Genomic DNA, 12,410 nt, shown 5'->3' on the forward strand with positions numbered 1-12,410 from the left:
TTAGAGTTTCTGTTGAGAATTCTGCTGTTAGTCTGATGGGGACTCCCTTATAGGTGACTTGACACTTTTCTCTTGCTATTTTTAGGATTCTCTCTTTGTCTTTGAGTGCTGGCAGTTTGACAAAAAGGCAAAGGTCCCCTTGGAGAGGACCTTTTTGAATTGAATCTGTTTGGGATCTTTAAGCTCCCCAGATCTGAAGGTTTGTGTCTCTCTCCATTCTTGGGAAGTTTTCTGCTATTATTTTGTTGAATGTGTTCTCAATGCCTTTCCTTTCTCCTCCCCTTTAGGAACACCCATGATTTAGATGTTGGTGCACTTAAGGTTATCTGCTAGCTCTCTTAGATTTTCTTAATTTTTTAAAATTCTTTTTTATTTTATTTATTTGTTTGCTTATTCATTTACTTTTTGGTCTGCCTGAGCTATTTCAAAGAGACTGTCTTCAAGATCAGAAATTCTTTCTTCTGCTTGCTCTAGCCTATTGCTCGAGCTCTCAGTTGTGTTTTTTATTTCTTTCAAAGACTCCTTCAGTTCCATGAGTTCTGCTACATTCTTTTTTAAAGTATTAAGGATTTTCTCCTTCATATCCTGCATAGTTTTGCTCAATTCATTGCATTGCCTAACTGTGTCTTCTTGTATCTCATTGAGTTTCCTTAAGATTTTTACTTGGAATTCCTTTTCAGCCATTTCAAAGGGTTCCTGCTCTAAGGGATCCAGTACTTGGGAGTTAGTGTATTCCTTTGTTGGTCTCATATTTTCTTTTTTCTTTTTTCTTTTTTCTTTTTTTTTTTTTGGTTGTTGTTTGGTTTTTATTTCTTGTATTTCTATGTTGATGACTGTCTTCTGTTACCCTCCTTCCTTGCATCTGCTGGTGACCCTCTTTGTATCAATGCAGTCAAGCGGTCAGCTCTCTGCCTTCACAGTGGCAGTGGCTGCTGCTGTGGTAGCAGGATGCCCTTGCTGCAGTGGTGGTTGTGGCAGTGGCTTTGGAGGGCTGCCCACGTGGCAGTGGTGGCTCCAGCCATGGTGGGCTTCTCACAAGATGATGGTGGCTGCATGGCTGCAACTACCTCCCTCATGTCTGCAGTGTCCTTAGTGGCAGTGGTGCCAGCAGCTGCAGCCATCTCTCTTACATGTGCAGTATTCTTGGTGGCAGTGGGGTTAACTCACTGCAGCAGTTGTGGCTACCTCCCTTGTGTCTGCTGAGTCTGTGGCTATAGCAACAGGCCACCCACAGGACTGCTGCTCTGTGGAGAGCTGCTCTGAGATGGGTTCTAGGACCAGACAGTGGCTCTGATGACTAGCAGTGGTGGTGGTGGGTCTGTTTCAATATTTTACTATGTAAGAACATGCCCTGGGGACCTCTAGTCTGCCATTTTCCTTGAAGTCCCATATTATGGTCTATTTCAAGTTAACTTTTACATATGGCACAAAGGAAAGGGTAAGGTTCATTTTTCCCTCATAGATGTCCATTTGTTCCAGTACTATTGGTTGAAAGACTCTCCTTTCCCTGTTGAGTTACCTTGGCACCTCTTTAAAGATTAGTTGGCCATGTACATGTGGGTTTGTTTCCATCTTCTCTGTTCCATTCCATCCAACTGCATATCCTTCCTCTAGCACCACACTATCTCGACCCCGCAGCTTCTCGAGTCTGCCAGCAGTGTGAGGTCACCAACACTGTTCTTTTCCAAGTTCGTTTTGCTTTTCTAGGTCCTTGAGTTTTCATATACATTTTTTAATCAGCTTCTCAACCTCTAAAACAATCTAACAGGAATTTTGATTGGGATTGCACTGGTCTATAGATTAATTTGGGAGAGTCACCATCTTAACAAAATTGAGTCTTCTGGCCCACGGATAAAAGCTCTTGTAGATTTTTTTTTGTAGATTCTAGAATGAAGACTTTTATTTCTTCCTTCGCAGTCTGCATGTGCTTTGTTTCCCTTTCTTGTTGCCTCATCGTGCTGGCTGGGATGCAAGGTTAAATAGGAGTGACAGGAGCCACATCTTTCCTGCATTCCTGATCCCGGGCAGGGGTTGATGGTCTGCCAGTCAGTGTGACATCGGCAGTTCTTCCTGTGGTTTTCCATTTCTGGTCATCTCCCCTTTTCTGGCTCCTCTTTCAACTCCTCGAGGCTTCTGTAACTGGTTCCCCATATTCAATGAGCCCTGTGGGCATTTAGCTCGCAAAAATGCAAAGAAGCAATAACATTGTACTTCCTTAAAATTTCAAACTTCAAAAGTAATACTCCCACCCAGCTGAACTAATCATGGAGTCTGAAAATTTCTTTATCCCTTTTCTCTAAATATATTGCCCAATTCAATTTTAAGAAATTTTTTGTTTCATGTGGCTTTATTCCTGTGAGACTCAAAAATCATATTCCCATCATGGGGAAAAGGGCGAAGTTTTGTAAGAGGCATGCAGTAGCTGGCAGAGAGAGGGGAAGGGGAGTCCTCTATCAGATAGGTGGAGGATGACCAGCGGCTGTGGGGCCCAGCAGTGAAGAGGTCACAGGATGCCCAGCAAGGGGACGCTGGGTGCCATGAGGCGAGGCAGGGGCTGGGGGCAAATGCAGTGGCAGGAGCCACGACTGAGGCCTGGGCATTGTCTTGCCCTCGTGACTCCTAGTTGGGGGAGAGACTACCTAGTGTTTGATTTTGGTTTCTCTCTGAATTTCTGTGGTATTTGCTCTCCAGCCTGTGCCCATGCCTGCTGGCTGCATGCAGCTCCCTTGCCTTCTGACTCTGCCTCTCTTGCTTTCCCACCTGCTAGTGTTGGTAGCTTGCAGTGGCTGTGTGGAACTGATGGGCCTTGACCCATTTGTGCACGGTTCATGGAGCTGCAGTGTACTGGGAAAGGAGGTTGCTTGCTGCAGTGTCTGTCCTGAGGCCACTATGCAGAGTGGTAGGTGTGAGGTGCAGAACACGCAATGGTGCAGATTTGCTGAAATGATGGATGCAGGCACATGGGGCAGCACAGGAAGGTTGAAGGCAGGTGGCAGGGGAGTAAACTTCCCCGACCCGCATTCATCCCTCTGGCACTTGGGGCACTTTTGTGCTTGTTTTGCCTCCAAGCCCATCCATGCCCCAGGGCATGTGGTACACACTTCTTGGAGCCTGGAGCCAGAGCAGAGGTGGATCCATCTGGCGCAGAGCACCTTCCCAGACAAGGGTGAGGACCCACAGCAGCTGCCTTTTCTCATGTCACAGTCAGGGTCTTGCTCCGTGAACCTCTGGAAACAGAAGAGAGTTGGGGCCCCAGCAGGTCCTGGCAGCACCAAAGGGAAGGTGCCATCCAAGGGGCATCACCAGGCGAGGACACTCAAGGAAGGAGAGATTGCTGGGAGAAAGGCAGGGAACAAGGAGGGAGGAGCCTGCGGCCAGGGCCACCGTCCTGTGGGCATGCCCAGCCTTGGATTCTCATCTGTGAAGCGTGTGTATTAGAAGCCACCCCCTGTGCCCAGGATTCCTGTGGGATGAAATGAGATGAAGGATGTAAGGGGCTGGCAGGTAGAATGTTCTAGAAATTACAGAGCAAGTTGGAGAGGGCCAGGCCAGATTTTGAAACTGGTAGAAGCCAGGCTGGGCACCCATGAAGGTTTTCTGAGAAACCTGATGTGAAAAGATCTTTCTCAGAGGACAGGGCTCTGGGGCAGGGCTGGCGTCCCGGGGAAAGGCAAGGTGTCCGGTTAGGTTCTCATCCCCCAACCCACCCCCAGGGAGCCTGGGACATTCTCAGAGGGTCAGACCCTGCCGTGGATGGACGCTGGGCAGAACGGGTCAGAGGGGACCCAGAATTTCTTACTTTGCTAATTAGACCGTGACCTCTAAGTAAGGTGTGTGTGTCTTGGGGGTGCAGAAAGAAAACGTTAAGACTTTTTTCTGATATTTACTTTTATATTTCCTTTGTCATTTCCATTTTTGTGTATGCTTTCTAGTATGAAGACATTGTGTGTGTGCACATACATACGTGTGTCCACAGTGCCTGTATCCACAGAGGTGCACATGTTGTGTGACGTGACCTCTGTCCCCTGGTGTATAGTGTGGTCCACAGCGCAGGAGGCTATTGGTGCGTGCAGGGACAGCAGGATGGTGCAGTGCCCCATGCCCAGCAAGGACTCTCCTGCCCTCTGTTCTCCCAGCCTGTGACGGGTCCATGTTTTCTAACTGCCTGGAGTACTTTTTTGGAATAAGCTGAATGTATAAGTAGATTCGTAATGGTTATATATGCATATTTAAATATTATAAATCTGTACTAGGTAATGTATATCATATTTGTGCATGTATTTTCATTGAAATTCTTGCTTCAAAGTATCAAGCCTGTGTAAGGAACACAAAACTAGAGTGAAAGTTCCCAAACTTTAGGGCCCACAGAAGTGCCCAGGGACCTTGGGAAAGCGTAGATTCCACACAGACACTCTGTTTCCTCCATCTGGGACAGTGCCCAGGAATCTGCACTCTTAGAAACCCTGCAGGTGCTTCCATGCAGGCCACGTGTTGATTGCACTTGGGGAGACACTGATTCAAGGAATAGACTTGTGCTGGCAGTGGGAAGGCTGAGCTGGTCCAGCTGCACTCTCAAGTCAGCCATAGCTGTGAACACCCTGGGTGCACATGAGAGCCACACACACCTGTGTGCACACACATATACAAATGCACATGCGCCCATGCACCCACACACGCACACATACACAAATGCATACTCACACACACATACACAAATGCATACTCATGCACACACCCACATGCACACACATACACCTACATGCACACACCCGTGTGCACACACATATATAAATGCACATATACCCATGCACCCCCACACACGCATACACAAATGCATACTCATGCACATACCCACGTTCACACATGCACATGCACACACACACACACACACCCCTGCATACACATGCCCACACCCTGTGCACATGTGCACCCACACCCATGTACACACTGTATAAGCTAAGTATGGATATACACACGTGCGTTCTAAGCTAAAGCTCACATGAGTGCACACACACATTTCCATTAAATCTTTATTCATTCTACTCCTGTCTGTTTTGTGGGAAGGACATTAGGCAGATGTACCATGACCACCACCTGCCCTCGAGACTTGCCTCCACCTCCAATTTCCCAGGTTGGAAGCAGTTTGCTGTGCAGGTGCCTGGCAGAGCCGTCGCAGTGTCTGTGAAATGAGTCTCTCTCACGGATGCACTGCAGCTACCTCAGATAACGTGTGAAGGGTGGAATTGCTCATATACAGAAGACACCACGCTTCCCATGGAGAGCACAGGCACGTCCACGGCCACAGCTGAAGTGCAGCCTGAAACGTGCTTTGTTAGTGGGGGTGACGTTTGTACATCTGTTAACTGTCCTGGAAGGAGGGTGACACAGAGTTCTCTTACTGATTGTGGACTTACCGGATCTGGATGACGTGTGCCCTCTTGTGAAGTGCCTCTCCTCTGCATTGTGTATTGTAGGGAAAGTGGCCATTCAGAAGGAGGACCTGCACAAGTACCACAACCGGGACACTTGGTTCCAGCTACAGCATGTGGACGCAGACTCCGAGGTGCAGGTGAGGCCCTGGCAGAGCCCCGGGAACGAGAGCCACGGGGGTGCAGGGGCTTTGGGGACAGAACAGACCCCATTTGTGGTTAAAGAAAGATATGCGGGCTTCCCACTATTAATGAGGAATGAGGATGACTAGATTTTGTATTCACCTATTTGTACTCAAAGACTGAGCATACGCTTATTAATTCTGTTTATCCCTTTGGTTATTGCCCCACCTTGTCAGGTGTGATTGAAGCATCTTTAAAAATACATAAAATGGTGGGGACAGTGACACATAATTGAAGGTAAAGAGGAAATTTGGGGGAGAAAAGATGGAGCTCTGGGGTTGGAATGGTACAGCCCCCACTCCCCCACCCTGCTTGGTGGCCGCCTGCTTGTTCTCCGGGTGAAGAAGGGTTTGAGCTGTAAGAACTGAGCAGTCTCACTAGTTCCCATTGTCTGAACATCCCTGGGTCCCACCTGGACAATGTGTTAACTGGGACGGGTCCTGGCCCTGTCCAGGGAAGGAGCTCCCTGACCTCACCACACAGGACTGGGGGTTCCTGCCCCCAGCAAGGGAGACTGTGGGGGCTACAGGTGCTGGGGGTCCCAGACCCTCATGTGAGCACCTGCCCATGGATGCAGGGTTCCGGGCCGCCGGCCCTTCCTTTCCCATATGGCTGCTCCCAGGCTCACCTGTACAAGGAGACAGTGGGGGTCACTGTGCTGGAGCACAAACCCTTGCCAATTTCTGTGGGACCGTCCTGAGCCCGGGTCCATGGCAGGGGGCAGCTAAAAGGCCCCACTGTGAACTGGCTGCACAGTGGCCACAGGTTCATGACTGAGTGCAGGGGCCCTGCCTAGAGCTCAACACCTTCATCACTAGTGAACTTGGAGGCGTGGTCATCCTCGGCAAGCCTCAGTTTCTTCACCTGGGATGTGCATTTGTGCACAGTGCTCAGGTTGACGTATGTGTGGCTCAGTAGTGCCTGAGGCATCTCAGAGCAGCAGTGGTAGTTATTTTTATCTAGTGGCGGATGGTGTCGTGGACAAAATCCCCAAATTAGGCACCTCATGAGGACTTTGCCTGAGACTCCAGCAGAAGCAGTTCTGTGGGTTGCCTGGAGAGGCTCTGTGCCCCATGGCCAGGGCAGTTTTAGGCGAAAGGCCAAGATAGCCTGCGTGTCCCCATGTCCACCGGGGACCTCACGCTCAGCCAGACTTTGTGGCTCTGCCAAAGTCACAGGCTACACAGAAGCTGAAGGAGAGCCCAGCCAGAGGGGACGTGGAGGCCCTTCTCGGGAATTAAGGAGCTGTGCCATGGTGCGCCTCCCTGGCCCTCACGGGACACGTCCCAATTGTGCATCACATTTAATTAACTCTGCTTCAGAGGAAAACAGTGGCCAAGGAGCCCACATGTGCTGTGGGAATTAAAAGATGCTGTAATTACTGGCAGCAGCAACACTGTACTCAAAGTAGGAGAGCAGGGTGCTAACGGGAAAGACGGACGTGAACACCGGGAGCGCCGTGGCCGCAACACCTGCTCCAGGACTCGGAGCCCTCGTGCGGAGGCGAGGCCCAGAACCACGTGCCGTGTGACCACACATCCCTGTTCTTCATTTTGGCATGTGTACCCCCCACTTTTATTCTGAAATAACAATCCGCGGCATCCTAATCAGAAATGCTGCTGTGAGCAGCCCGCAGATGTGGCTTTTGCCATTTTGTCTGCACTGTGGTTTTCTCCCAGATTTAGGTTTGACTTTATTGGCAAGTGTAGCTTTTCATATTTCTTGCCTTTTGGTTTTTTTACTTATTTAATTTTGAAATGGTTATACATTCACAGGAAATGGCAAAAAAAAAAAAAAAAAAAAAAGGTGGTACACAAGGAACGATGGCGAGCACGTGTGTGCTCCTCTGTCTGTTCTCAGAGACCGAGCATCGCCCAGAAGGGCCGTGCTCCTGATGGGGCCCTTCGTGCACCTGGCACACGGTCACACCAGGGCGCTCACTGTGCAGTCCACAGACTCCGTTCAGATTTCACCAGTTTACACACACGGGTGTGTGTGTGTGTGTGTGTGTGTGTGTGATCCATGCAGTCTTCTTCCAGTTTTTTTTATTGTGGTAAAATACACATAGCATGAAATTTACCCTTTTAATCATTTTTAAGTGTCCAGTGCAGTAGCATTAAATGCACCTACAGTATTGTGCGACCATCACCACCACCCACCTCCAGAATTCTTTCCATCTTGCAAAACCAAAACTCTCCTTGTTAGACAGTAACTCCCACCACCTCCCCCAGCGCCTGGCAGCTGCTGACACGCTCTGTTTCTGTGGATGTGAAAGCTCTAGAAACCTCATGCTGATGGAATCACAGTGTCTGTCCTTTTGTGACTCAGCCTAATGTCCTCAGCATTCACCTATGTGGTAGCAAATGGCAGGATTTCCTTCCTCTTCAAGGCTGAGAGATACTCCGCTGTATGGATGGACCTCACTTTGTTTATCCATCATCTGTTGAGGGACACTTGGGTTGCTTTCACCTTTCGGCTCTTGTGATATTCTGTGCAACTTTGTCACGTGTGTAGATTTGTGTAGCCACCATCACAATCAAGATTCAGAGCTGTTTAGTCACCACCAAGCTATAAATACGAATGCTGTGTGTTCATCTTACAGCTGGCAGAATCTTTCCTAATTATTTCATACTTGATGCCATAAGGCCCCTCGTGTGCCCATGGCCTGGCGAACCTCATCTGTGAAGCAAGGATGCCGTCCCCAGTGGCACAGGTCTCCTGGGGATTTGTGAGTCATGAAAGACAAATGCCTGCTGTCGCGCACAGGGAGAGGGGACCCGGTAGGCACCGCGCTGAGTGCTTCATCACGTGTCCAGTTCTGGACGATGCCCTCCTGTGAAGTGGCCGTGCAGGGAGGAGGCTCCGTGAGACTCAAACTGACCTTTAAAACTGCAGTTACCATCTTTCCTGTGCAGTGGTTGTTTCACTGGAAAGGTCACATTTATAGTTTTTAGAAGGGCGGAGGGTGGCGTGTGGTTGCTTGAATCCATCTGCTCTGTAATTCACAGGAAAAAGGCATGTTTCAGGAAAGAAAGTATCTCAAAAATAGGCCAACATGAGACATCAGTGAGTCACAGAAATGAGGAAAAAAGGCAGTTTAAAAAATTTCGTGCTTCCTTCTGGAATTGATGATTTGTAAAGGTCTTTGGTAAAGCACTTTATGAAGTAGAATTAGTCACCTGTGCCCCTCCCATGGCAGTGAGCGTGGTGGGCTCCCTGCGGAGGAGTCTGCAGCTCCCAAAGGGACTGGTGCCCTCTGCCTGCTGTGGACCCTCTCGGTGCTGAGTGGGGAAGGGGACCGTGTACCGGACCCTCCTCACCTTCCCTTCCCAGGACACCTGGCAGGTTATGAGCTCTGTTTCCATGAGCCTGTTGTTAAAGTATGCCATGTATTCTGAAAGGGGCACAGACCGAAGAGCTGTCACAGAGAGCCCCGGCAGCACCAGCCCAGAGATGCCCACGTCTTCTACCTTTAGCTGTGGGCTGTGCCTTGAAAGTCAGCAGAGGTGGATTCCAGCCTCTTGTGGAGTATCTGGGAAATCCATCTTTTGTGTGTCAGACAATCCTGTTTGAGGGATTTCCTAGGTAAACAATGTCAACAGTTGTCACAATCAAGGCCCAGCTTCTAAAGCTAAAGATTTAAGGGACTGCAGGAGTGGTGGGGCGAGGCAGGCTCCCTTCTCTCCCTGGACCGTTTCTGCCTTTCTTTTCTGTCATTTGCCCGTTACTTTGTCTTCTCTTTTCGTGGTGCTGAGGTGCCTCTGTCCCGATGGTTCTGCTGGGCCCAGGGCTGCTGGGGATGTGGACACATGGAGAGAGGTGTTTACGGGGCCAGGGTTGTCACTCGGCCCAGCAGACGGGCTCTGGCGCTCATGCTCCGCTCGCTCGCCTGGGAAAGGCCTTTCTGAGAGGAGTGGACGGGGCCACCAGGTGCCCTTTTTAAAATTAACAAATTGTACTTTTGAGCAGTTTTCTGTTTACACGAAAGCTGAGCAGAGAGGACAGAGTGCCCTCACTTCCCTCCTGGAGTCACTGCCCGGTCCCCAGCTGGCGATGCACTGTTGTTAACCAAAGTCCTTAGTGCTCACTCGTGGGCACCCTGTGTTGTGTTTTGTGGGTTTTGGCAAATCCACTTGTCAGGGACCCACCGTCGCAGTGTCATGCACAGAAGGTTCAGGGTCAGAGGCGTGTCGTCTTTCATTCTGATATTAGGGGTTTGTGTCTTTTCTCTGTTGTTCCTGGTTAGCCTGACTTGGGGTTTATCTACTTTATTGATCTTTTCAAAGAAACTGCTTTTAGCTTTGATTTTTCTGTGTCAATTTCCTGTTTCCAATTTCATTGATTTCTGCTCTATTCTTGTTATTTCTCTTCTTCTGCTAACTTTGGATTTAATTTGCTCTTTTTCTCGTTTCCTAAGGAGGAAGGTTAGATGATTCATTTGGTTTTTTCTCCTTTTCTCATATACGCAGTTGATGCTCTGAGTTTCCCTCTAAGCTCTGCTTTTGCTGTGTGCCACAAATCTTGATAAGTTATACTTTCATTTTCATTTATTTAAAAATATTTTAAAATTTCTCTTGAGACATATTTTTGACCTTTTTGTTATTTAGAAATGTGTTGTTTAACCTCTAAATATTTGGGGATTTTCCTGCCATCTTCCTGGGTTTGATTTCATTTAATTTCCATGCGTTCTGAGAGCAGACTTGTGTGATTTTTCTCTAAGTTTGCAGGTGTGTCTTCCTGCCAAGTGTGGTCTCTCCCGTGAGTGTTCCCTGTGGGCCTGGGGTGTGCTCCTTGTTGCTGGATGAAGTCAGTCAGCCCTGGTTGACTGTCGATGCTGTGCAGCTCCCAGCTGCTTTTTAAACTTAATCACATATTCACCTTAAGTAAGAGTGGGAAAAACTATCAAGCAGCACTTTTTTCTGTGCTGTCCTAGGGTTTCTTTTTCTCATCAGCCAAAATAAGCAAAAGGACACTGGCCTGCACCCCGTGCATCTTGCTGGGCAGATGGTTATGGGGACGAGGAGGCTGGGCTGCCCCTTCCCACCCTGCTCCAGCCCTGGCAGGAGAGAACTCAGGGCAACCAGGGCTTCAGTCTCTTTCCTGGAGGCATGGAGTTTCTGTGGCTGAGCAGGTGCGAGCCCAGGCAGGCGTGTCCTGTCACACACCTTGGTGTGCACTAGGAAGCAGCGCTTCCTGCCCACCTGAAACAGAGGGCACGATGCTTGAAGGGGCAGCCCTGGCGACGGCATTTCTGGTGTGGTTGGTTGTGCTGGGGGTGGTGTGGCCCACTCTGCCGTGTGCGTTGACCTAACAGGTGTGAACCTCTGACCTGCACATCGGTTAGGGTGACTTTCTGGGAGGAGAAGCCTCCTTGCAGGGATGGCATAGTCTTGCTTTGTCTGATCTCCTACTATCACTCTCCCAAATCACCAGAAAAGGGAAGGACACAATGTGGCTGAAGACAGTGCCTAGAGGAAACTGGAAGCCGGTGCCAAGATCTGAAGGTGCCGAGCTGGTGCCGGTGCCACTGGGCCCTGCCTGGGGGAAACAGGACGCAGCACTGCCACTGCATGCTGTTAGCCAGACATGCTCTGTGACTTCTCAGGAGGCCTTGAAAATGAACTAATCTCCACAGCCTGAACAGCCTTGCAAACCTTAAGAATCATGTCCCAAAGGAGGTGGTACCCGGGGCACTTGAGAATGCAGGCAAAGAGGCCGCACCTTGAGTCCATGCTGATGGGAAGTCTTGCTTACCTGGGTCACGAGCTCCTGTCCTGTGCTGATGTTAATGGTGCTTCCTCAGTGTAAGCAGGGCAGCGCCCACTGCTCGGGGACAGAGAAGTGCAGGTGACAGTTCGCAGAGCCCTCAGCTCTGGCCAGCGCTCAGTAAAGGAGCCACAATAGACGCTTGTGTCAGTGTCACTTTTGGCATTTGCCTTCCCCACCTGCAGAGCCAGCGAGGGCTGGTGCCCACCTTCATCCATCTCCACATGCGGTGGGCTGCAGTCGCAGGGAGACCGGGCCCCAGAGTGCGACAGCAGTGGAGGCCTGGGTGGCGGAAGCCTGCTTTGTGCCCACTGTTAGTGCCCGGTGGAGTGCTGGGGCATTGTGGGGGCCACAGCAGCTTGTCCGGGAGGGTTGGAGGCTCTAGGGCATTTGAGTGAGAGCAGACCATTTGTTCCTTTGGCCAACGGGTTGACAGGTGGTCAGGCCACCCCCTGGCAGGTGAGTGGCCACACAGCAGGCGAGCAGCATATCCTCTGTGACACCCTGTCCTTGTCCTTGCAGGGCAAGGTCCACCTGGAGCTGCGGCTGAGTGAGGTCATCACAGACACTGGTGTCATCTGCCACAAGCTCGCCGCACGGTAAGCCTCTCTCATGGGGGTTGATTGGCTGTGAATGACACACTGATGCCCAGGAAGCAGGTGGGGTCATTCTCAATGAACCTGTCAGAATTTTCAGACTCGGTGCCTCTTCAAGGTGACATTGTTTTTAGAGGTTCCGGCACATTCTTTGTGATATTCTCAGTAAAGCAGATGACTGTCCGGAGCGGTTGGTGTTGCCCTCCCTGCGTTAGAACGGAGGAAATGGGTCGGATGGCTCGAGCTCTGGCCTCCAACACGAGTCCCAGGCTTTCAAGCCACTGTGCGTGGTGTGTGTGCAGTGTGCACACACATCTAGAATTAGTCTGGGCCCCTCACAGCGGGGCTCTCACCCTCTGGGGAGCAGACCCCTAGATAATCTGCAGGAGGCTGTGGACCCCCAGGAGAGGCACACGTGCACACACACCATCTTGCA

The 12,410-nt window shown here is 50.1% G+C and overlaps 1 protein-coding gene across 5 annotated transcripts in view; it reads left to right on the top strand.

The window, feature by feature from the left end:
* Positions 1 to 12,410, top strand: part of RASA3 (RAS p21 protein activator 3) — a 148,551-nt gene that overhangs the window by 91,005 nt on the left and 45,136 nt on the right. For all 5 annotated transcript variants that reach the window (XM_063101983.1, XM_063101984.1, XM_063101987.1 and 2 more), the window contains 2 exons: positions 5,475 to 5,569; positions 11,901 to 11,977. In XM_063101983.1, coding sequence (XP_062958053.1) covers positions 5,475 to 5,569; positions 11,901 to 11,977 — 172 coding nt within the window. The remainder of the gene's footprint in view (positions 1 to 5,474; positions 5,570 to 11,900; positions 11,978 to 12,410) is intronic.

Source organism: Cynocephalus volans, chromosome 7 (assembly GCF_027409185.1).
Source record: "Cynocephalus volans isolate mCynVol1 chromosome 7, mCynVol1.pri, whole genome shotgun sequence".
In the NCBI taxonomy this organism is placed as follows: Eukaryota; Metazoa; Chordata; class Mammalia; order Dermoptera; family Cynocephalidae; genus Cynocephalus; species Cynocephalus volans.